Source organism: Numenius arquata, chromosome 11 (genome assembly GCF_964106895.1).
Source record: "Numenius arquata chromosome 11, bNumArq3.hap1.1, whole genome shotgun sequence".
NCBI classification, from domain to species: domain Eukaryota; kingdom Metazoa; phylum Chordata; class Aves; order Charadriiformes; family Scolopacidae; genus Numenius; species Numenius arquata.
The window spans coordinates 6,932,296-6,957,676 of NC_133586.1; the positions used below are offsets into that span (position 1 = coordinate 6,932,296).

Here is a 25,381-nt window from a genome sequence, read left to right on the forward strand (position 1 = left end):
CCCAGCCAGCATCTCTTAGTTTCTGGACCATCCAAGCTGCCCACGTCAGAAGAGAAGAGGAGTTTTGTTATGAATTCCTGAGCCCTGTCCACTGGGAAATACTGCTCTCACCCCAATTTCTTTCCTACTGCTTAGAAGAGAACTAAGCCTTCACTAAGGAAGTCTGTCTACTATTCACATATCCCAAAGGCCCCTGGAGTCAAGATTTGCCAGTTCCAGCCCTGGAGATGGGAGGAAGATCCCCCAACACCTCTTCTGTTGCAGGGGACACTACAGCAATCAAAGCAGAGCCAGTTTCTTGAAATGGATAAAGACACGGAAATGATAATGTGGCCAGGAAAGCAATGGATTGTCACCAGCATGGCTCCAACTCCTTTGGAGTCACTCTGCAGGGAGACATCGAGTCCCTCTTTCAACCAAGCTTGGCTGCTGAGGGACTCTCCTGTCCCTCCTTGAATATGTCCTCCCATTGCCCTATGCTGGTTACACACAAAGCCCAGCCCAACCAGTTTATCCCCATCCCAAAGCAGCATCTGTCATGTAACATCAAGTCAGAGCAGGCACCCAAGCCTTCTGCACAGTCCTCAGCAGCATCGATCCACCTTCTCTGTTTAGGGAAACAATGGCTGGGGAAAATTCCCTTGGGTCCATTGGAATGGGGAAAACAAAAACAAAACAAAGGATGAGGCAGCAAGGCTGGTTCCAGAGTTCAATGGTGAAAAAGGGGAAAGGAAATGGGAATCCAAACCGAGAGTTAGGGAAAATCTTCCTCCACCTACTCCCCCAAAATCCTCCTTGACCCAGCAAGATGATAGCAGCATGTTCAGAGTTTCTGGTTGCTGGTTTGGAGAAACCAGCCACTGTTGTATCAAACCAAGTATTTCAGACGTGCGCTTTTCCCCCCCCTCAGTCACTTTATGTTTTCCGCATGTTCCAGTTATAATCTGGATTGTTTTTCTGTTCTAACGACCTATCCAGAGGTGACCTGTGATCGAGAGGTGACTTGGAATCGTGGGGGGATTTCTGAGAGGGGGGCGAGCGAGGGTCCGACACTGCAGGGTGAGGTGGCGGTAGAGGCTGTTTGTAATCTCCCGATTTGTCTGTGTGGAAGGACCGGTAGTGGTCTGAAGGTCCTTGGCCATGGTATCCCATTGGCGGCCTGTGATCAGACATCCGTCGGAAATCCTGCTGGTGGTAGTTCTGAGGCCTGAACTCATCGGATCGTCGCCGCTTGGAATCATGGTGGTGCCTGCAGAGAGAAAACGAATGGATGGAGATCAGTTCCCCAAGGAACGCTTGGTCACTATGGCTGGGTGCATCACCGCAAACCCTTCCCAGCCTGAGATGAAAGGGAATTAATTACCTGTCATAATAATCTCGGTGGCCTCTGTGGTCTCGGTCACTGTTGTACTGTTCGTATGGCCTCTTGCGGGAGAGGTTATTTGGTCTATAGTTTCCAGAGCTCCGATGGGGCTCTCCACGAGATCGCCGATCCCCGTAGTGGTGGTCCTTGTACCAGTGCTGCTCATACTGGTGATGCCGCTCCCCACCCCACATCTGGTTGCTGTTGCCACCGTAGTTGAACTTTCGATCCCTCTGCCATTCTCCTCGGTCTGCAGTGAGGAAAGCACCAGTGAGTGTCTTTCATGCTTTAGTTTAAGCCCATTACTTTGCTGAATTCTCAAAGAAATTATAACTTTGTTGTGCCCCTTTAACTTTCTCCTCCCTAAACTATGTGGGTCCAATTTTATTCTTTTAATTTCCTTATCATTATTGTAGCAAATCTTACTCTGTCATGTTCTCATATTCTTATTATCACTGTATCACCATGTTTTCTAGTCCAGCGATAAGCACAGTGGTAATCTATGTTCCATCCCATCACCTTTAAACCTGACCAGCCCCAAGTCCTGGAAGGATGTATGTCCAAGAGCAAACAAGCAGCCATCAGGTTAGAAGGGATGGTTTCTGCTGGCTTGCCAGCGCTCACCTGTGTTGCTGAAATGTCTCTTGTTGGGATGGCCGTAGTTGTCACGCGGGTGCCCGTGCATCTGCTGCTGCGTGTGGGATGGGGGCATGTGGATCTTCTGGGAATGAGGATTGTGAGGCACATGAGACTGGGACATCACAGAATCACGGCTGGAGCCTGATGGCTCTGGGCGGAAGGGCTTCTTCATGCTGGACATGTCCTCCTTCTTCTTCTGCTCCTGCAAGGTGGAAGAAAGGGTTACAGCTCACCTGCTCTTCCACCAAAAGATTCAGACTATGTGAGCAACTTGTCTGTCAGGCTCTGGATTTTTCTGCAGAGTCCCCACGCTGTGGGCCACTTAAGGACTAGGTGAACCAACTGTGCCCAAGCATGGTATGAATGGCAATGGTACACATGGGGTGCACAGGCACACCATAAATGTGGTACAAAACAGGCACAGTTTTGTGTGCTTCTCAACTCTGATTCTACGTCCTATATCTACAGGGCAGCACTCCCAGACTTTTCACTCCGAAGATCAACTCAACACAACATTTCACACCAAGCAATGCTTTTTCTTGGTCAGAACAGCCAGGACAAAGTGACCAGTGTTGTTCACTGAAGAGAGAAATGCCACATGAAAGAGGAGGTAAATGCAACCAGACTGTTTAGATGTTAAGAAAATCACAGACTGCCAACAACAATAAAGAAAGCCCATGATAAGAGGCAGAAAGTACTGACACTTCAACTGCGACAACGTGTAAAGACAACAACCAGAGGGAAGGCACTTCAGATCTCACCTCCTCTTCCTGCGATCTTTTCTTATGAGCCATCTTGTAGAGTTTGTGCAGTTTTCTGGCATCAAATTCTGTGAATTTTGACACAAATATCCATAGGTTCCTAGAAGGAAAAAAAAAAAAATCTGTTAATTGCTATATCAAAGGAAAAAAAAAATAAATCTGTTAATTGCTATATCAGCAGTTTAACTGCCAGCTGCTTTCAAACCAACAATAAATCAGTTCTACCCTCTCTGGAAAACAGTCTCAACCCAGCCCAGGACAGGATGATCAGAAGAGCTGGAACCAAGCTCTTCAAAGTAAAATAAATAGGTGTGTACTGGTTTATCTAAACTAGATCTGAAATCAATTTAAATGAAAACAGCCCAACTTGCAGACAAAACCCTTCACCTGAGACTGGTCATGGACTGAGTGGGCTAGAAAACGTAAGAATTCACAGGTTAAATAAGAGGCAAATGGCACACTCATCCATGTAAAACCCAGCAAGCCTACAACTACCATTTTTAACTACCATAGACCAGCCAAAGAAAACAAAATGATCCCTCACCTTCTCCATAGCTTGATATGATCCTGGTCAGTGTAGGCTTTAAGGCACTCAGAGATGCGGTCCCCAATTTTTAGGAGGCAGTTGCGCGTGTGCTCCAGCTGTTCTTGAACCGTCAGTCCCTTATCAGGCTTATCCAGTTGCTTTAGTGCTTTTTTTACTGGTCTCATCCTTTCTTTGCACTTGAAAAAGCAAGAGAGTGCAGAAAGTGATTCATTTGGCACAGGGCTCTTAATCAGACAGGGCTTGAAGAAGTTCATTAGCATGAGATATTAGCTTTATCTGACCATTAGGCAAGGAGAAATCAGCTATGAAAATAACAATTTGCTACACACGCTGCAGAAAAAAAACAGGAAAAGATGAGAGTCTCTCCATCTCCACTGCTGCCCCTTTTAGAGGGGAACAATTTGCTTTGCAAACTGTAACCTCACACAGGGTTTGCTCTTGCCCTGATCCCACGGCAGGCAGGGATGCATAACCGAGCGCTGACATGCTGAGCCAGCAGCCCCAGATGAAGGAGCGCTCACTCAGTAGCCTCCCTGTCCATCCCCATCCGTGGGCGCTTTAATCTATTGCTTTTACCCAAACTGGAAAACGTGAGATGAAAGCACCGTCTTTTTCAGCTGTGCTCATCAACACTGTGCACAGACAGTAAATCAGACAGGTTTCTGCTGCCTGACTGGACCTTTCATGCATCACAGAGGGAAAGTAAAAGGAAAAAAACAGACACAAAAACCCCCACACGACCTGAGGGAATATACACATTTTAATTCAGAGAACTGTTGTTAAAAAGTGGTATTTCAGCACTTCCCTGTGCAAGTCAGGCCAAGGAAATTCTGTCATCACAACTTTTACTAAAAGGCTATTTTTTACAAGGAGCCTTGCAGGCATGTTTGCTGCAAGAGGCATTTTCACAGCGAGGGAAGTGCTTACAGCTCAGATAACTCCGTACCTCCCACAGCTATAACAAGGTCACCCTCAAAACTCTCCTGCATTTCCCCGCCTGGAAGAGCCCCAATAGCTCCTTGCCTTCTACAGGAGAGAGGCAACCACCTAAGGCTGCAGGGTATTCTGCAACCCAGGCCTGTCAAATAGAGCAGGGGGAAATTATTAGCTGAAGAAGAGAGCCCTTCTGCATGCTCCGTTGACATGCTGCCCTCTTCTGCCCTGGATGGCATCCCTGGCAGAGACAGGGGATGAACGAGTGCACTCATGCAAAGCTGAATTTTGAAGTTATCTGAACCCTGTAACAGTGCAATTGCTTGGTGAGAAACGGGAGCTGAAAGAGCTTTGAAGTTTCTTCCAGTTGAAGTGCCATTAACAGCAGACAGCAGGTAGGCACAGAGGCGGCTGGTGGACAACTCTCATAACAGGGCTGTCCTGCCATGCTCTCAGACCAACCAGAGGAAACCACCGTGGGGCACTAGAAGGGGGCTCACAGCCCAACACCTAAAACACTTCCTTGGATAACACGTAAGCAAAACCCTGGCTGCCTTGCTGGGCTCTCTGCCACTGCCCTCCCATCTCCCGAGGGAAATACTCACTATGCTGAATGTTTCTTGGTCCAGATCGTCATCCTCGTCTTCTCCAATGGGTATCGGTTCACTCCCTGCGGTAATGTGGACGGGACCTTGTGATCTCTTCCCTTTACTTCCAGATTTGGCTTCACCACCTTTAGGCTTTAACAAGGACAAATTACACACATCACACGATGAGCCAAACTGCAGGATCCCAAGCGATCCAACTAACAACCTCCACACTATTGTTACTGGCAGTTGTTAAACCCCGGGCACCGCTCCTACAACTTTCCTCCCAAGATCTCAAATTGTTTAGCTATAATGCCTCTATTTAGCTTTACGTCATCCCTGAGGGAGCAGAGAGAAGTCAGAGTCAACATTTTGGACATGAATACGATATTCATACTCATGGAGAGAAAAAAAAATAAATGTTGAAGACTTGGAAGAAAGGTTAAGCTAAACAATATATATCCCTTGCAAAGGACAGAGCTCAGAGTGTTCTCATGTCTACGAGGATTTGCAACTTCATGTGAGGTCACTAGTCCTCAGACCCTCTGGAAATCAACCTCAAATCATAGCCTGTTAGTGTAAATTTTGACTTATATGACTTATTTGCAGTCAAAGCTCTTTAGAGTCAAAGTCACACCAAAAATCACGGGAAAGCAAACTTTCCCCTACATACGCAACAAAACTTCTTGGTTTGCACTTATGACCTCAGTGTCAAAACACACTGGGCATGCAGTACATACCTGTTCCTTGGACAGGTAGTTCAGGCCATTATTATAGGAGCTTTTACCTCCCTTCCAATTTGAACCCAGCCTCAGGGCAGTTGTACCCAAAATTCAAGGGACGTTTTAGTCCGCAACATACCATTGATGTTGAAACCCTTATTCTGGTGAGTCCTGAACAGCCACAAGGACAACTCACAGTCTTGATGGTGTGGCCAGTTGGGTTATCTGGGGTGAATTTAAATTAGAGGGGAATAGTGACAAGGAGCTGCCAACCTTATGATAAATCACAGCTGAACAGAACTTTGATCTGAGTGCTCCAGGCTCTTCCCCCTCTCTTCCTTACCATCAGCTATTTGGCCATATCGCTGTCACAGGGACAGCTGGACTTTAAAGGCAATCCAAAAAAATCTTTTCCTTTTTGCTCACATTCCATCAAGCTTTAGGATACATTGCCTTTTCCGCTTTTGGTTGCAATTCTTCACAAAAAAGAATTCAGGAGGGCTGAAAATGGGATACCACCTCACCCCACAGTGCTTCATTGGTGTCTCTTCATACAGTGACTTTAATGAATCACACATCCCATAGCTTGCCCTTCTGCTCAGAGACTTTCCTATCTCTTGAACTGCTCCTGACAGTACCACATACCTTTTCTTTCTTGTCTTTTGTCTTCTTTTTCTCTTTATCACTTTCCTTTTCCTTCTTAGTGGTTGTCTGTTTTTCCTTGTTCTCTTTGTTCTCTTTCTTCTTCTGTTTCTTTTTCACAGGGCTCTTTTCCAAGCCATCCTCCTAGAATATCAGTCACAGCACAAAGTTGGAGTCTCTCACCTCATGTACACTTTCTTCCATAAAACTGACATCCTTGAAACACAGGCAATTTTGGAGGTCCATCCAAATTTGCCCTCACACCTCTTTAACCAGACAGCAAACCCTGCTTAACCAGCTGCAGCCCACCCAACCCTTGAAAAAAGGGTATAAAAACCAGATGAGCCCCAGTCTGTAAGTAGCTGGCACACTGTAGATAAGCACTGTCTTCCTATGCCAGCTGCGCTCAAGAACGCTCAGCCCCTAAGGTAGATACGGATCAGCACACGAACAAAAAGCCTTAGACTTCAAGCCAAACCACTCAAAGACAGAAGGTTTTCTAAGCAACAGCATGACCTTGGTAAACTCCAGCTTCACCACTGGCTGACGTACTGAAAAGGAGAGGGAAACAATTCTTCTTTCTCTCCTTTATAAGGGCAACAGACTTTGTCCTGAGACAACCTTTCTTCCAAGTCAGTATATGGATGTGTGTGGCCATTCCAGGATCCATCAAAACCCTTAAAAGCACTAACGTAAAAGAGTGGGTGGGAAAGGTCCTCCTTTCACACCAAGAGCTGAATGTGTTTTTGTGACACTGTCAGTCTCCTGTGGGAACATGCTCTTGTGGTGCCCCCTGACTCCACAGGGCTTTTTCTAGGGGTGCTTCTCCAGGTGAGTTTCTGCAGTAACACCACAGCTCAAGGAAACCCAGGAACACCGCTTATCCACCGAGTTGACTCACCTTGACTTCACCTTCTTCTGACTGGTTGTCTGAGTGCCGAGGAGAGGAGAGTTCATTCCCATGCTCATCTTTGACTTTGGGAGCCTTGTTCTCTTTCTTTACTCGTGGTTTCCTCTTCTTTAGCTTGCCCTGGCAAAAACACAGAACAAGTCAGAGCAAGCAAACAGCTACAGCTGCTTCCGGAGGACATACCCCATCTCCTGAACATCTCGCAAAAAACTGCCAGTCCTGCAGAGTGGCAGAAAACCTGATGAGCCCGAGTTCCTCAGTAAATGTAATAATTAATTACTTGTTCCTTACTAATTATCATTTCAGTATCACAATATAATCAGACAACAGACAAATCCATATTCTTGCATGTAGATGATGTTCAGTGACCTGGGAACGCAGACTATCTCCTACCATCAGCAAACCACTCATCCTGAAACCCCCAGAATAAAGCAGCCACATCTCACCTCTTCCCCATCTTTCATGTTCTCTTTCTTGTCCAGATCTTTCTTCAGCAGTTTCAGTAGATAATCAACTCGGGTCTGGAGCTGTTTTCCCTGAGGTTTCTTATCTGTCTCAACAGGTAGGATCTTTGATAAACAAGAAAAAAAAAAAAAATAATGCACCCACATGCACCTATATCAAACATTGGCAAAAGAGATAGACTCTAGCAGCAATTATTCCAGATCCAGCAAAGGGTTGGAGATGCTGCACCTTCTCAGGGAACAAGAAGGTTCAAGTATTTCTTCCAGTTCCCACACAGACTCTCCTTGTCTAGCCAAAAGCAAAGCTCCTGGAGCAAGCATCTTTCCCCTTGGCCTTTTGCAGAAGAGAAAGGACTCCCAGGCAGCTCTCTAGATTCTCTATGATCTTTCTTGGAGAAGAAAAAAAACTTAGAAACTATATGCGGGACTTTGAGTTGCAAAACTGAGTCCACTCCCCCTGACACATCAGCTTTGTTTGTGACAGCCTTGTCCTCTTTGGTAGCCTCAGACATTGCTACAGCAATGACACACATGCACAATTTTTAGCGGAAAACAAGGCTGCAAGGTGCCACTTTGTGGAGGAAATATCTCAGTTTGCCAACTCTAGTTACCTTCATACTTGATTGGAAATTGGGTGGCGTGTCCCAGGCAATTGTTTCCTTTGTAAAATGCCTTTCTGAACTTCAGATGCAGAAGGGTGCTCAGCCACAGTCTGATCTTTGCTAAAAACACTAGTGGGGATGTCATGGGAATGCAGCGCATTGGCAGCAAAGCTGAAGTAGAGATCCCCGATGTTCCTCTGCCCTACGTTGCAGTCTGCTCTCCTTCCATTGTGCTGACACAACGGATGGCGGCTTATTTTTAACCTGGATCATTTCAACATGGTCCCCATAAACAGCTCTTATGGGAATGGAACAGAGGAACTAGATGGAGGCTTTCCAGCTGGCTTTGCTGCCATAGCCAGTCATGTAACTATACCCTCAAAGCTAACACAGACCAGCCTTGACATAAGCAGTGTCAAATCTGTGAAAAATTATTTCCACAGAGAAATTCAGACTCAGCTTCTTGTGAGATGCTCAAGGAAATATCAAGTCAGGATTATGCAATGCGCTGTCTACACCGTGCATGTAACCACACATGTCAGCGTGACCATTTTCTTCCTGCATCATTTCAGTGTGGTTCATATTGTACCGCTCAGAGAAAATTTACTGCCAATCAACTAACACAACTCTGCTTTCCATCAAGCATGTAACATTCCATGGAGGTCGCTGTTTGCCTCATTATTATTTATTATTATTTTTGGAGTGGTTACAAACATAAACATCTGTTTCTGGAGTAAATCAAACATGTTGCCTGTGAACACTGCAATGGACCCAAGGCAAGCAACAAGCAAAGCGACCTACCTTATCGGATAACTTCAATTCTGGATCTGTTTTAATTAGCTCCCAGTTTCCATAACCATGCTCGTAAATTCCCACTAACAAGCGAGAATCCTCCTCCACGCCCCAGTCTACATCAAAATGGGCAGCTTTGACACGGCAGGTCAGGCGGTACCTGAAGGCATTTCAAACATGAGCTACTTTTAATGCTGCAGACGATAAAGCAAATCCACACATCTAGGCTATTCTTTTTCCACTACAAAATCCAAATTCCCTGAGCCTCTCTCTGCATTGCCTACTGAGCCAAACTCACTTCTTCCTCTCCTCTGGGTCCGTGGGAATGGATTTATGCAGCATTTCAAACTCTTCTTCATGCTGGATGATGGATTTCACGTTGACTTGGACACCAGAAATCTTGATAGTAGGACCTCTTCTTTTTCCAGGTCCTTTCCCTGCTCAGCAATAAAACACAGCAACTTAGAGAACTCTTACAGAAAGAAGTGCCTCTGTAAAAATGTCTAGACACGCAGAGATGAAGACCTTGCCTACAATCTTTTATTTAAACACAAGGCTGTCTGCTAAGGGAGGCCTAAAATATAAGTTGTCTTTCACTAACTCACTTAGATCTGCAATCCAAACACCTCCCAGTACCATTTTTTTAAAAATACATCTAAGTACACTGGAATTGTTGCTTCAGTAATTTTGTTGGGCTGCAACAGGCAGAGACCCAGCGTGAAATCCAGCCTAGACCCTTGTATCTCCAAACAAACAGCATAGATCAGCTACAGAGTGCTTGATGATGCCAGCTCCGAGAAGTGCTAGTTGTAGATCCAGCTTTACCATGGAGCACACAGCACCAGTTTGATTCCCAGTCCCACGAGCTGTTAAATATGATCTGCTTTGCCTTGTGGCCCAGCATTAAATAAGCTGATGACTTCAGCCCCTCCCCACAAAAACTCATGTTCAGCAGAAGCCAACAGACCCAAATGGCACTTTCCAGTCTGAGCAGAAGACTCAGGGGTCTCCCTCCATTGGTGAGAGCTGCCTGGCAGAGATGTGATGGTTTAAGTGTGTTTTTCACTTGTTCTTTGCTTTTCGGTTGCAATGTGGCACGCCTCCCTGTCCAGCCGGGGGTGGTTCTCTCACCAGCTCCATGGAACTTCCCCAAAACCCCCATAACAGCAGCATACAACCCTCTTGCTTACCTTCACTTGGATTTTCCTTCAGCTGCTCCTCGTATTCTTGCATTGCTGACACACAGCTATTGTGGATGAGTTCCCCTAACCGTTTCAGATCAGCCACAGACTTATCCACCAGCTCAGCATCCCGGGCAATACACTCCAGCCTGGGAAAGGGGAAAAAAAGAATTGCAAGTTTTGTATTTGATAGAGCATCTCTCCTCCCAGTCAATTCCCGAGCAATTGTTTCATAGCTTTTACCAGTAAATGCTGTGCACGTATGAATGTAGGAAACCTGCTGTTCTGCACAAGTCAAGTTTGTGCAGGAAATAACACAGTTTTAGTCTGTTTTTAGGTCCAACAGCTGCAGTACAGTGCAGGTGTAGTATAACTGATCCAATCCTTTGGACTTTTTTAGTATTAAAGCAAAGATGAGAACTATCTTGGGCACAACAGGTACCCTCTGTGACTGTCCAGTGTTCCTTCATGCTTTCTCAGCTTCATATTAACTCCATTTGATGGTCAAAAGCTGCCATCTACTGTCCCTTTTCCCTGGCTGAAGTTGTAACACCAAGACCCATATGCAAACCTTGTGTTTCACAACAGAAGATTACAACCAACTAAAAAACCACAGCCATTTCTCAGATAACATACGGAGGGATCCCTGCCTCAGCTCTGAGACCTCAGCGAGGGCTGCAGCTTTCCAGACCCAGCACCCGTGCCCATTTCCCTTCCTCCCTCACCTACCCTGGGTCACAGCACTCGTGTGGGGCTCTGCAGACCCACGGTCGAGGACAGTGGGTCCTCCGCTTCCCTTCAAGAGGGATACGGCAGCAGAAGAAAGATGCTCTGAATTCAGTCTTGACACTAATGTGCACAAAGAAGCTTGGCAAGAGTTCTGGGTAGCATCTGCCGCTCAGACAGCGGCTCCCTCTCCTTTCTCAGCAGAGTGGAAATACCCCAAGGGCCAAACGCTGCCAGCAGGATGATGCTGTGCACAGCCCAGCGCCACTACTGCTCTCGCTGCTTTTTGGCCAGGATTCATCCCTGCCCATCGGCTGGGACACGAGGGACCGCACGGCAGCGCCTGGGATACAGATCGCAGGGCAGCAAGGCTTTGTGCTGTCCATGGAGGTTGTACCAAACACCCCCAGCAACACTGTGCTTAGAAACACCACGTCCCCCTGTGATTACCCTCCGGAGCAGGGCCAGGCTGAGACTTACCGTTCAAGGGGCAGTCCAAACTTCTTGTAAGCCTTGATAAACCTAAGCAAAAAGAAAAGAAAAAAAAAAAACACCACAAACTAAAGCAACCGCCATACAAAGTGTGTCCAATATCACAAATACGCTTGAATATATTAATTACAGCCTGCCATGTTATCAACCTTGCATTCCACACTGATTAGCTAAGCATCACTCAGGACTGGGAAGCCTAATCCATTAGCCCCCCATGAAGAGTTTTGTGACCTTGGCTGGTGAAGAACACAACATTATTATGAATGTTGGATGTTTCACAGATGAAGAAAAAAAAAAAAAAAAAGGAGTCATAAGCGTGGTGTAAAAAAAATAATTGAAAGAAAGCATTGGCTCATACCATGTTGGTAATTATTAACTTCGTTTTTCCAAGGAGAAAAGAGGCATTAAATCAATGTCATTGGTAATTTTAATGCTTAGGCTATAAGTCTAACAACCCATCACAGAAGAGCCAAGTGTAGTGCAATCCATCACAGAGGTTTGCAGACAAGGATTGCTATTTATTTTTATGTCTTATTTTTATTGTGAAAATCTCTGCCATGGCTAACACACAACTTCAGGGCAAGAGTCAGACACTGTTGCAATTGAACAGTGCCTTGTGCTGGGAGTAGACCCACTGGCTTCAACTACAGATTATTTTTAAAATGAGTTAATTTTTTCCCCTTGTCTTTTTCATCTTGTGCTCTTTCAGCCTCTTTCTGCTACATCGCGACAACCTAAACAGCTGCTACAGTTCACATTGCAACACCTCCTTCCTCCTCTATGATTTCAGGGATAGATATGGGGCAGCTACCACAATCTGAAATGTCTGACCATCTCCTGTTTAAAAATACCTCAACTCAGAGTCGGACAGAGAGAGTCAAGGAAAACTTACAATGACCTCTTTTCCATCTTTGGCTGAACATCTGGGCAGAGCCATAAAATAAAGATCTTTGTGAAAGGCTGAAGAGTTAGAAGATATGAGAAGAAAATAATGCTCTGGAATTCAGCCCCCAGCTGACTTCAGGGACACAGTGCAGATGAGGATACACAACTGCTGGGATCAACGGGCCCAGTGCTTCTCGTGGGGTCATTTTGCCAGAGCTTGCCTTTCACTTCAAGCTCAAATCAGCAGGACTACTGCCAGAAAAATGTCAGGAAGGCCAGAGTCCTTGGCTTCTCCAGCTCTGTATCGCATGGCACCTAAGACCTCAACCTCACGTGTGATATTGAATTAGCTCAATCCACTTGGCCCAGGAAGGGCAGTTACAACAAGGATTAATTTTAGGAAGGTACCTTCGCTCTTGCTTCGCTCTTGCTTCGCTCTTGCCTGACTAAAGACAATCCAGTCCATTTTACACAGACCTGAATATTAAGGTCACCAGCTGGGAGCAAACTGAACTATACAAAGGGACAGAAGGTGGCCAAATAAAGCAGCTCCACTTAAACCGCTGATGTGCTTACAGGTGGACATCTCCTCGATTAATCTGGGGTTTTCTCCACCTGCACAGGATTTCTGTATTTGTTTTCTGAACTGTCTCTTGTGCTCAGCACTGACCTCCTGATTTCAGCGTCAGTAAATCCTTCCACAGTATCTTTTCGAACACTTCGAGGACGCCCCCTGCGCTTTGGTCTCTTCTCGTCGTCAGTATCATCAGTTTCGCTTTCCGAGCCAGACGATCTCTGAAGCCTTCTCTTGGTTTCTGCATCTGATTCACTGTCATTTGTCTGAGCCTGTATGGACCAGAAAAACAGCAGGACAGTTAACAACTGCTAATCTACCAACTTTTACTGTCCCTCTCAGCGCTATTTCACATTCAGAATGTAAAACACCTAGACATCTCTCTTCCTGAAGATGCAGAAGCCCATGTAACCAACATAGAGAGGCTGCACACCCTTGCAGTTCCCAGCTAGGCAAGGCTCTGGTGGTCATCCTCCCTTTGCAGCCTTCCAGCCAGCAGTTTCACAATCACATTTTCATTTACTAAGGTACAAGATATATTAAAAAACCTTGATTATTGTGGTTTTGTGCCACAGTCCCTTAGGCTGTTTTGAAAACCATGACACCTCAGAAATTAATCTGGAATCATCTGATATAAATTATCCTTCCCTCTAGTTTCCACTTTAATGGTTTTCCCCAGCTTACCCCAGAGAATACTTCATAACCCTTTAAAGTGCCATATCTCAGCAGTTCCCTTGCACAGTTTGCTTTCTGTTGGACTGGGGTAGATCATACCACCTAAAAAAGGATTTGAGAAGATGCCATCTCTTTTGCCTGCAAGGGTCACGTTTTGGCAAGAGCAGTCCAGGGAGCTAGAGAGCCCAAGGGAAGGAAATAGCCAGAAATTGGCATAAATTGCAGTAAAATCTGCATTATAGAGCTGGATATTTTGCCCTGTGCTCACTACAGGTTCTCTTTATTTTGTCTGCTAAGACGAGTCATTCCAAATCCAGTATAGGCCCTCACACTGCATTACAAACCATGGGCACAATGCACAACGCCAACAAGATGTCAGTGTGCTACCTCTGTGCTTCACTCCTAACCAGCTTTGGAGGAGGCAAAGAAGTTCTCAGATGGCAAGAAGACTTCCCTTGAGTGTCACCTTTACCAGCTCTGCCCTCCCACCTCCTCAAGATGGGCCGTACCTTTTTAGTTGAGCTCCGGATTCGAGGCAGCATGTAGATTTCCTCCAATTCTTTCTGCCTTTCTTCTTCCTCCACCTTTTTTCTCTGCTCCTCTGGAATGATATCGTCCCAGTCCTTCTGGGACCGCTCGTCCAGCTCTGTCTCTTCCTCCTCCATGGTTGCAAAGTTGGCCACCTTTCATAAGCAAAGGAACACTTTTAAAAATTCCCTCCCCTGGCAGGAATAACCCAGAGCTGTCTGCTAAGCCTCAACTCCTTCCCCATAGGAATTTTGCCAGCATTTCCATAACTATTTTATAATTGATCCCTATGTCACTACATTCCTGGTTCCTTGCCACATCTTTGGGCTAACAGCTTTTGAGAAAGTACGTGCACTTTAAGAAGTACTGCTGAGCCTCTGTAAGTTATCAGCTTTGTTTCCAAATTTGGTAAATTCTGTATTTTATTCACAGCCTTCAAAACCACTTGCTTGAAATTAATACCTACGTATCTCCCCAGCTCCCAAACCCAGACAACCCCTCAGCAAACCGCTTTGTACAGGTCACCTCTCACCGGGCCTGATTTGTCCTGTTTGTTACTGACCTTACCACGGTGGCAAGATGTGGGGAGCCACATTCCCGCATGCCACGACAGAGCCTGGGGGTCCGTACCTTGAACTGGGAGAGGAGCTCGTCGGTGGCACTGGTGGACACTTCGTTTTCTCGTGTTTCAGCCAAACGCAAAATCTCATCGATGTCCATCTCCTACCAGTCAGGAAAAAAAAAAGAGTGATAAAGCAGAGGATGCTGAGCACAGCAGGAAATAAGAGGCTTTGAGACGAGACTCGTGGGGTGCAATAGCTAAACACGCACTGTGCTGATATGAGCTAAATAAAGTGCAAATATCTGCAGGGTGTCATCACTGAGGGCAGGGATGGACTGTCTCAAGTGGTACAAAAACGTATAAATAAGGGTGATAGGACAGAAGAAAAGAAACATCAAGGCTGAGCAACAGGGAAAATTTCCAGACAGTGAGACGTATTAACTGTGGACTATTTCCCTCGGGGGAAGCTCTGCTACTCGGGCCATTAAGAGAATTGGTCAAAGCACTCAATACTAAACTGTCAAGCAAAGCTGTGCTGAAGCAGGAGAGAGCGACCTATTCGACTTCCCTGTGCTGACTCCTGCCTGTCCGTGAGAACAACCAAAAAAGGATGCTGCAGAAGAGCTCAGAGGAGGCAGGGAGAAGAGCTTTCAGCAGGCTCTGCTATAACTTGCTAATGAATCCTTGGGAGCCAAGGCACTCTCTTGGTGACCATTACTATTTAATCCCTGACAACAAGACTCTCCTCAACCCCAGAGCTCTCTTCCTTCAGCTTCTCTGGGATCACACGTGCTCTGTGCACTGACCTGCTCTCATGCACAGGGCAAGCACAAAGAGGGAGCAAACACACACGATCCCCCATGCAGACCCACAGAAGACTACAAACAGCTATGTGATTGTAGTTTCAAACTACCTGAGGCTCTGACTCTTCCCCTTCAAGCTCCTTGAAGAGATCTTCAGCTCCAAACTTCAGAATAGCTGTCAGCTCCTCTTTGTTGAAAGGATTTGAGCTGCAAGAACAAATGACAGAGAAAATGTGGTCAGTGCTGCTACAACACAAAACCATAGCAAAGCTTTTAATAATAAATCAAGAAGTAAGTTTTCTACCCAGCAATATAAAAAGCTTTTTTATTCCATCCCTCATCTCTTTCCTGCTCTAGCACAGACAACTACTATAAAGGGAACAATCTCCACCTGCTGGGGGGAAATGGGGAGACTGAGGTCACTGCCAAATTGCAGCTGTTCCACAACCACCAGCAGGTTCCCTCAGACCAGGATGATCTCTGAGAGGAAGACAGGAGGAAAAACAAGTAATGCATTAAAACTAGTTTTTTATTTCTGATCATCTTTATGCTGTGTGTCTAAATTAATAGTTGCATAAGCCAAATCAGTGGAAGCTGCCATTATTTATTAGTCTTCTGCCCTGTATCCTATCAAATTAATACTGGGAAATACCAGCAGGTGAAGCTGGTTACACCACATGTTGCACCAGACATTTCTGCCTCCTGACACAATCACTTACTTGGATCGCCCAGAGTTGTTGTCCAGAACAGTCCGGCCAGTGGTGTCCATACGCTGGATCACCAAATGATCCAGCACCATTTTCTTCTTGGCCCTCTCAATGATCTCCTCCTCTACCGTACCCTTTGTGACCAGGCGGTAAATATTCACCTGAAGGGCAAAAAAACCCAACAAACAGAGCTATTTCCTGGACCTGAACGTGCTCTGCTGACACAGACTCTGCATCACTCCATTGTTTGGAGACTAGTCTGCTGATACGGTTTCTTCATGCACAGATTTGTCTTTTTAGAATAAAAACAGGCCCATTCTTTTATATCTCAGGGGGAGCAAGTGAAATCAGGCTGGTTAACACAGATCTTGTGTATCTAAGCACAGAATAAAAATCTTCTGAAACAATCACTCTAAATCGAAATTAACATCAAACTTTTCACATATCTAATAAAACTGTAAAGGTGGATGTTCTACTTCCTAAGTTTTTCAGGATAATAAAGAACGGAGTCCACTAGGGCTGAGAAGTGTGATGCCACTGGTTGGGTTCTTGGTTTTGAACCATCCCAGAACCCAAAGCCAACAGAAAGACGTGGCATCTGGCAAGTCTGGGCTGATTTTTCATTTCCTGGAGTCAGGACTGGGGGCAAAATGACCAGGTTTTCAGAAGCTCTGGTGAGGTGGCAGGCCGTTTAGATGCACACACTGAAGCCACAGAGAAAATGACCCAGGTAACTCTTCTCACCTGCTTCTTCTGTCCAATCCTGTGAGCCCGAGCCTGAGCCTGAAGATCATTTTGGGGGTTCCAGTCCGAGTCAAAGATAACAACAGTATCAGCAGAGGCCAAATTAATTCCCAGCCCTCCAGCTCGAGTGGACAACAAGAAACAGAAGTCCTGGCGGGGGAGACAAAAAAAGGCATCCATAAATTAACCAGCCTGTTAACTGTGGACATAAAATAGCAATAATTTCCCAAAGCTATACAAGGAAATGGAGGGAGAGCTCTGTTGCGTTTGTGCTTCTTAAAGCAGAAAAAGGATTTCCTTTCCATACTCCCTGCTCATCCAGGCTAAGTGCCACTGGTCTTTAAGCTGAGCCACAAGGTGAAGTCGTGCTGGCAGGGATGAAAGGTGTGCTCTTCCAAGAAGAGCCTCGCATGGATTGTCATGGGAGAGCAATGCAAACAACACAGGGCAAGGGCACCTTGGAGTCACTTTTGAAGGTCAGCCCACGCTGCCCACCAGACTCCTACAAGGGCAGCAGGCAACCACATGCTTTTTGTTGCCTGCAGCCTGCTGGGGATGAGATCAGTGACTAACAGACTGCTTGAGTCACTGCCCAAGGGCACGGGGTGCCAGGTTAGAGCCAAGATGCCTAAGCCCTCATCATGGATGCCCCCAGGAGAGGGGAAAGGGCAGCTCCTATGGGCATTCTTGCTGCTTTCCCACCCGCACTGCTGTCTCCTTCTCACTTTTATTTGTTAACTTTCCCAGGACCATGAAGCACCTTGCTGTATCTCCCATGTCAGCCAAGAATCCCCCTCCAGTCCCGGCTTTTGGAGCGAGGAAAGGTATTTCTCACTGGCTGGGCTCACTGTGGCGCAAAACAAGTGCCTTGCACCAGTCACTGTGAGTCAGCAAGCCCAGACAAGCAGCTCGAGATGCCCTCTCCTATTACACTGGAGATTTTCACCTCCAACACCAGACTCCACCGCCTGCCGATACTATAATCCCCCTTTTGCGTCTGCCATTTCACATCCAAAACCAGCTTCATGCCAGAGGAACCATTTAGCAACTGTCTCATTCCCCATGACCATGGCGAGAGAATTTCTAAATTCTGGCTATTCCCAGCCTCTTCGGGACTTTCTGGAGATGCAATGTGCAGCCCTGTTCTTTGGATGGGGGAGATTTAAAATAAGCAACATGGCTAGTTGCAAAACCTGCTATATCTGTGTCTTTTAAAAGTATCTGGGGTCCTGTAAAAAGAAATGAAGTCAACTAATCCTCTTCTTGGCAGGCAGAACCCACGGCTCAGCCATAAACGCCCGCTGCTTGGGCAGCCCCCCCCGGACCCTCCTGCGGCAGGACATCCCCAGCTGCGGTACCTCGGAGCCGTCAGCGTTGAAGTGGTCCAGCGCCTGCTTTCGGATCTCCCCCTTGATCGAGCCGTCCAAGCGCTGGAAAAATCAACAATAATGATAAAAGAAAGAAGGTAAAGGAGCCCTGAGGAACTGCTGCATCCAAGCCCCCTTTCCCTGACTGGAGCATTTAATCATTAAAAATAGCCGCCAATTAAAAATAACCGCCCTGCCTTAGCCTGCTGTGTTGCAAGGGCAGGAGGAGGGGGTAACACTCAGGCAACAGTCACCCAGCGGGTGACACTGCAGCTCCCGTTACAGGCTCCCAGCCAGGGTCTCTGAGTTTGCTGTCCTCTCCTCAGGGTTTATCACAGGACACACAGCCCAAAGCCTGTCAGAGGAGGCATTTTGCAGAGATGGGGCCACACTGAAATGAAGGGACTTCCCAGTTCCCTCCAGTGCATTTCAGTAAGTGCAACCTGCAATCCCAGCCACCAATCTCAGGGAAACTCAGTGACTCCGACTGCCCAGGCTTCTTCTGCATTTTCTTGAATTTTGAAGTGAACCCTACTATTTTCCATGCTCATGTTTCTCACCTGAAAAGGGTAGTGTTTGATAGTCAGGTACTCTGCCAAGATGTCCAGCATCCTCACCATCTGGGAGAAGATCAGCACTCTGTTGCCTCTCTCCCGCAGCCTGGTCAGCAGCTTGTCCAAGAGAATTAGCTTTCCACTGCTCCTGATCAGAGACTGAAGAAGTAACCGTCATTCCAGCTGATGCTTTCCAACCTTACCCTTAAAAGCACTACACAGAGACATGCAGAGATCGGGTTCTTTTGGGGTCATGCTTCTCCTGTATGTCTCTCATCAAATCATCTTGATTTACAGATCAGAGGCCACACACAAAATGAATCATCCAAGACAGATCTTACATTGCATGCACCTCCCACTCTAGGTGGCCACAAAGCATTGCATACAGTGGAAGCAGAGGGCTGGAGATTCAAGTGGCTTAGCTGTGAGGGCTATTTCTCATGGAGAAGCCTCACCAGATCTTATCTTGGTGCAAGGACAGAAGAAAGAGGAAAGTAGAGGCAAAAAGGTGGTAACCAAAGCCCCTGCCCACCTGCAGGGTCTCAAGGCCATTCTCTCTCTCATTCTCCTCAGGAGGTTTGATAAGGTAGCAGTGGTTGCAGCACTTTTTCAACTCCATCACAATGTTCAGGAAACCAGATGTGCTCCCCCTTGTTCCCTTTGAAAGAGCTTTGTAGTTTCTTGTCAAAATCCACCTGCAAACAGGAAAACAAAAAGTCCAGACCATTTCACAGCACAGGCTGGGCATGCTGGAGCCTGGGAGGAATAAAAACTTCAAGGACATCTTGTTCAGGCATCAGTCTGCTTCCCTCCCTCCCTCTCTCTTCACTTCTTCTACAGAATACTGCTGTTTCCTCACTAGAAAACCTGATGTTACTCTCCTCTTGATATTATTATGGTTTAACAGTAACAGCACCCCAATTTTGAGGGGTGCTTTACTCACACATTACCCAAAAAACCACATTGCCCCAGTCCCGCAAAACTGTCCAGTTGAACTGTATCACACTAAAAGAGCATCTCCAGACTACCCCAGAGGAAAAGATACCACCAGAGCCTACCTCAGATTCCTACCATGAAGCCCCTCCTGCTACAGATGATGGCTGTCACACTGCATTCTGAAGAACACAGTATACTGAAACATTCCCAAGGCACAGAGGAAGATGTGCCCATTTCTACTGGCACTCCCAGTAACTTTATAAATGACTCACTTGTAATACTGTTTCTGCAAAGCAGACATTTCCACACGGAGGATCTGCTCCACTTTGGCTGGCAAAGATTTCTCCACATCCTTCTTCACTCTGCGCAGGAGAAATGGCTCCAGGACTTTGTGAAGGCTCTGGTAGCCGTTCTCTCTACCTTTTCCATGATCCTCTTCAAAATCCTCCCAGAATTCAAATCTAGCAACAGAAATGAGGAGCAGAGACAGTTCAGAATACCTCTTGTCTTATTGCACCAAACATCACCTACTGGATATGTTCCCACTGCACAAGAAGACAGGAGATCGTCAATTTGATGGAGATACAGCGGAGGATAAAAGGTTCACTCTGCCCTGGCCAACTAAACAGACTGTGGGAATGTTAGAAGCTCTCTGGGCTAAGGTGCCGTCCTAACATCTTATCTTTGAGCTCCACACTGACTGCCAGGACCCAAAATCCCAAGTTTTCCAGTATTCTGCTCTGCTGTCTCCTGCTGGGTTTTACCTGGCAGCAGTTTCTGAACCTCCCACAGTGCCCTCCCCTAGGCATGGTTTGACTGTGTTTTACATTGCTCTAAAGGCTTTTTTGGATTGCTGCTTCCTCCCAACTGCTCCTTTGAAACACGGAGATCTGCTCTTCTCCTCCACTTGGGAGACCTCAAATCTTTCCTTCACTCTTTCTGTGATCCAGTAAAAAGAATTTGGGGGACAGCTCTTTTTGCCATCAAACATAATTTTGATAAGTTTGGGGGCTTGCTTGTCTTAGCCCGTTTTGTTTTAAAGAAAATAAAACATTTGTTATAATGCAGATACGTGAACAACCGGCTGGACAGCACTGTCCTTGAGCAATACTCCTAGAGACTGCCATCAAATGGTTGGTGAGGGTGGCTGAACCACAACGTGCTGGAAACTTCAGAAATGGTCGAGCTTAAAACAAGTTTAGCTTTCTAGAGACGGCTCTAAGACAGCAAACAGATTTGAAAGACACGTTTTAGGTTTCCCCATTCAATTTGCTGCCAGAAATACTCTTTGTCTTAGTTACTTAACCTCTGATTTTCCCCCACCAAACTCTGTTCCCCTTTCATTGCTCTATCTCCACTGAGTTTAATTCAGAGATTTAATTCAGGGATTTCTGCCATCCTGCACTCCCTCGAGCCTATTTATTGACAAGAATGGACACAAAGGTATTTTTTGAAGGGCAAAAGGAGACTTACTTCTCTGGCATGATGAAATGCAGCAGGGACCAGAGCTCCTTGAGTGAATTTTGAAGCGGGGTGCCGGTGATCAGCAGCCTGTGGTTGGACTTGAAATCAATCAAAGTTTTGTACAGCAAAGAGTCGTCATTTTTCAACCGATGGGCTTCATCCACGCCTAGAAAGGCCCAGTTAATACTTCCCAAAACAGCCTGGAGGAAAAGAATCAAAAAAAACCACCAGGCCCCAAGAGACACTGGGTTAGACAAGCCCCACCACCTCGCTCCACGGCCAGAAAGCACTGCAGCGTGTGCTTTCCAGGGTGTCATGCCCCAGCCCTGAACCAGTTCTGCCTCCCCACAAAAAGGTGAAAATTGGCCATGCTGTACAGCACTCCTGCCATACCTGAATAGCCTTTCAGCAAGTACACCTGTTTTAAATCCACCTTTGCTTTACCCAGAAAGCACAGTCCTCCCCTAGCCCCCTGCTCCTCCCTTTCTCCACGCCCCTGGGGCCCTGCTGTAGCATCAGCAGGAGAGCAGGCAAACAAGCCTATAAAGTTAAGGTAATCCGAGAGTTTCAATTTTTTTTGTTTGTTTGTTTGTTTGCATTAGTATTAAGCTTTTTGTTTTCTCCTAGGACTCAGTGATACACTGAAAGGGTTGATAAGCCCTGCAGACAGATTTCTCCTTAGTGTAAAAATCCAGATATTGTTAACACCGTGGCTAGCGGTTCAGTGTCATGTTTCATCCTCTTAACTAGCCTAATTAAACCAGGCAAAATCCACCTCCTGCCCTGCCTGGTGTCTTACAAGTAAAAAGAATAACACAACTGTGCAGTACAAGAGTGAAGACACTATATACAACCGAAGTCCCACGTTCCCTCTGCATTACTGGCAAGAAAAAGCAAACAGTAGCCATAGGTTCCCCATCACCACAGAGGAAAGAGGTCAAACCCACTAGTCAAGGGCTGGATCCCCCCTTTGCAAGCAAGAGAAAGTCTAAATAAAAACATCCTTGGACCATTACTCACCTTATCCTTGAGGAGGATCTCGTACGTTGTGATAAGTGCATTGAATTTCAACCTTTTAGACTGAGAGTGGATCCACTCATATTCACGTATCTGTGAGAGGAGATGAATGTTAACTTCAACCAATGTTATCGAAAGGAAAGAGTTAATAATTATTATTTTGCTGTAGATACAGCCAGAGACTCCAACCAAGTCCAAAACCCTGTTGTTCAAGGTGTTATTTGATGAGCTCAGGATGCCCAAGGAACAGCTTGTTTTAGTGCACGGATGGTTCAACTGCCCTTGCACAGGTAACAAAATAAGATCAAACAACTTGCCGTTGTGACCTTACCCTCATCTGCCAGTCATCTCTCATCTCACTATTGACACCACCAGACTCACAACATTTGCGTGCTTCGCTATCTGAATAATTCAGAATATAGAAGGCAAGCACTTTCACACCACTATACTCCTTACTGCAGCATGTTTCAGTCCAGTGCAGTGGTGGTTTCCAGACCCTCTGAGGGAAGCCAGAACTCCTGTGCTCACTCTAAGAGGGGCAATAAGGTAGAAAAGCCCCTGCAGCAGTGAATTACACCCAAGTGCTCAGCTACCCCAGCTCTGGTTGCCTGCAGTACTCTCATTGCTGTCTATCAGCCACCCCAGAAGAGAGGCTGCTGCTTTGCACCCAGTGTTTCTACCCAACCCCACACCCTTTGCTTTCCGATGACACACCATGTTCCGGCTCATGAGGTCCCCGATGTAAACCACCACGTTTATCTCAGGCGCCCACACTTCAAATTCTCTCTGCCAGGAGGTGAGAGTGGACAGGGGCACCACCACCAGGAAAGGGCCGTATAGCTGGTGCTGGTGGAAGAGGTATGACAGGAATGATATTGTCTGGATCGTCTTGCCCAGGCCCATTTCATCAGCCAGGATCACGCTGTTGTTCCTAAGAAAGAAGAGAACAAACATAAATCCTGTCTAAATGCGTGTTTCCGCCACTGCTAATTGACTGTCTACCAGTAAACCAGCAATCCATGGCAGGGACAGAAAGGAGGCAGTGCAAGAACATTTATCTGAACGCTTCCAAGTGGATCCCAGGGGCATTCAGACTGTACACGGCACAATAACTTGCAAAAAGGAACAGACTACGGTCACTCCAAACTGGCAAGCAAGGACAAAGGCAAAGAGAGAGTGGAGTCAGTGGCCTAATTTTAGAAGGCCATTTCTCAAACAATTCAATGAGTGTATAAGCGTGCCGAGCCACAAACCCTTTTTTTTCAGTTAGGGAGATGGAAAATTAGGGCTGAGATGTAACAGGCTCACGCAACAGCCAAGGCCAGCATGTGAACAGGCCCAGAGAGGGAAAATGCTTTTTGTTTTTGCACAAGGTTTCCTAAGTTCATCCTCTGGACTGTTCCTGCTTGCGGTGTCTGCACTGCAGCTGGGCATGGTAACATTTGAAATCCTTCAAGCTGCAGAAGCAGGTCGGGTAAAGACCTCAATGAAAACAAGAGGGCCAGATCCTACTGGGAGAAAAATCAGGAGACATAAAATGAACGTGGCTCACAAAATCACAGAATCGTCATGGTTGGAAAGGACCTCTGAGATCACCAAGTCCAACCATACACACACAAAAAAACCCCTATAATCTCAGCCACTAGAGCATGCCCTGAAGTGCCAAATCTACACGTTTCTTAAATACCTCGCAGTGTTGACCAGAGAATCACACAGCATTGATACGTACTTGCACCAGGAGTGAGCGAGCCAGTTGAGGCCCTCCAGCTGGTAATCTCGCAGCTCCAGGTTCTCACCACCAATGTAAGAAGGCTGTTTCTTCAAGGCAACGAACCTCGGCCTCTGCTTCAACACCTGAAAAAGAAGATGCTGTAAGCCCGCTGAAGAAAAAGACAAAGTAGGGATGAAAATTGAGGAACAAACAGGTATCTGTTCATCGGTTAAAGTCCGTCCACATTTTCCTAGCCAGGGTTTGTGTCTGCAGTTCAGATAACCACTCCGCAGCGTTGATTTTTGCCTGCTGTCCTCTGCTTCTGATGACCAGAGCTGTGAGTCCCCACAAGAGTGCAGTAAGTTGCACATAATGCACATTAGATGGAACAAGCTCCACTTTCTTTTTTGTCCTCTTTTTTTTTTCCCCCATTATCTCTGTCCTTCTCCTCCACTCTATCAGCATCTTGCAGGTTTTCTCTTCTCCCAGGTGCGCTCTTGTTTCATCCAACTGATATCAAAATTTTGCATTTCTGCAGCAGCTCCTTCTGAGGAGGAAGCACTTTGTTGGATTAATTACGCCTCCCACTCCCCAGGGGGACACAACGTTCTCACTGTGCACAGAGTAAATGAAACCAAAAGGGGGTTCACATCTCTGCCTCCAGTACAACACAAGAAGAGCAAACAACCATTCAAACACCGGTGGGAGGATGGGAAAACGTTCTCTGAAATTTACCCTGACAAAACTTCCCATTCCCAGTGTTTGCATCATGACCCAGCCTGAAGAAACAGGAGAGAAGAGAAGGAAGCAAACCTTGCAGTCCCGGGTGGGAATCGTTTTGGAGTTGTTACGATTGTTGAAGCTGTCGATGCAGTGCTGGAATTTCTTGCTTATCAGAGCCTCGTCTTCCCAGCTGCACTCGGCATAGGGCAGCCCCATCCACTTACACAGGTATTCGGGGTCATTCGAGGATGTTTTGCGACTGTTTGCTGCAAAATACGCAAAAAAAAAAAAAAAAAAAAGAAAGGCCAAACCTCAGCAACTGTCGTTCTGTGGCTGAAACAAGTGTGGTTTCACAGGGGCAGTCAGAACCACCCATACAACCACAGACAGGTCACGGTGAGTAGGAAAAGTTCAGAAGGACCAAAAAATGCTCCTTTACCTGGGAAATCTGAATGTCCTGTCGCAGACTTACTGGTCTTCACAGCTGTGTTCGGAGAGAGAAGGGAAGGGAGGGTTTGGAGTGCAGGCAGCCAGCAGAGGGAGCAGGCTCTCGCTGCCACACACCTCACTCGTTTTTATAGGAATTGTATGGAAATAGGTTAAACAGCTCTCCAAGACAATTCCCAAAGCAACTGGATGCCAGCACCTCTGGCTGACATGACTGTGATATTACTGAAGTGCCTGGTAAGTCCCGTTTTTATTTTTATAACTAATCATCAAAATCTAACCCCCGAGCTGCCTTGCAGCCTAACCACATCTTCAATCACGTC

General features: G+C 46.4%; 1 protein-coding gene across 1 annotated transcript in view; it reads right to left on the reverse strand.

Annotated features, from left to right (window-relative positions):
* Positions 1 to 695: 695 nt before the first annotated feature.
* Positions 696 to 25,381, reverse strand: part of CHD2 (chromodomain helicase DNA binding protein 2) — a 54,151-nt gene continuing 29,465 nt past the window's right edge. Inside the window, exons 11-39 of the mRNA XM_074155568.1 lie at positions 25,051 to 25,095; positions 24,702 to 24,877; positions 23,907 to 24,031; positions 22,892 to 23,108; positions 22,181 to 22,270; positions 21,170 to 21,360; positions 19,969 to 20,157; positions 19,293 to 19,455; positions 18,767 to 18,919; positions 18,198 to 18,269; positions 16,840 to 16,989; positions 16,108 to 16,256; positions 15,499 to 15,595; positions 14,654 to 14,746; positions 14,005 to 14,178; positions 12,917 to 13,092; positions 11,350 to 11,391; positions 10,153 to 10,292; positions 9,261 to 9,399; positions 8,972 to 9,122; positions 7,551 to 7,673; positions 7,096 to 7,224; positions 6,198 to 6,338; positions 4,849 to 4,983; positions 3,308 to 3,486; positions 2,764 to 2,863; positions 1,988 to 2,204; positions 1,364 to 1,613; positions 696 to 1,249 (exon numbers count right to left, since the gene is read on the reverse strand). Of these exons, the coding sequence (XP_074011669.1) occupies positions 916 to 1,249; positions 1,364 to 1,613; positions 1,988 to 2,204; positions 2,764 to 2,863; positions 3,308 to 3,486; positions 4,849 to 4,983; positions 6,198 to 6,338; positions 7,096 to 7,224; positions 7,551 to 7,673; positions 8,972 to 9,122; positions 9,261 to 9,399; positions 10,153 to 10,292; positions 11,350 to 11,391; positions 12,917 to 13,092; positions 14,005 to 14,178; positions 14,654 to 14,746; positions 15,499 to 15,595; positions 16,108 to 16,256; positions 16,840 to 16,989; positions 18,198 to 18,269; positions 18,767 to 18,919; positions 19,293 to 19,455; positions 19,969 to 20,157; positions 21,170 to 21,360; positions 22,181 to 22,270; positions 22,892 to 23,108; positions 23,907 to 24,031; positions 24,702 to 24,877; positions 25,051 to 25,095 (4,340 nt within the window). The 3' untranslated portion in view covers positions 696 to 915. The remainder of the gene's footprint in view (positions 1,250 to 1,363; positions 1,614 to 1,987; positions 2,205 to 2,763; positions 2,864 to 3,307; positions 3,487 to 4,848; positions 4,984 to 6,197; positions 6,339 to 7,095; positions 7,225 to 7,550; positions 7,674 to 8,971; positions 9,123 to 9,260; positions 9,400 to 10,152; positions 10,293 to 11,349; positions 11,392 to 12,916; positions 13,093 to 14,004; positions 14,179 to 14,653; positions 14,747 to 15,498; positions 15,596 to 16,107; positions 16,257 to 16,839; positions 16,990 to 18,197; positions 18,270 to 18,766; positions 18,920 to 19,292; positions 19,456 to 19,968; positions 20,158 to 21,169; positions 21,361 to 22,180; positions 22,271 to 22,891; positions 23,109 to 23,906; positions 24,032 to 24,701; positions 24,878 to 25,050; positions 25,096 to 25,381) is intronic.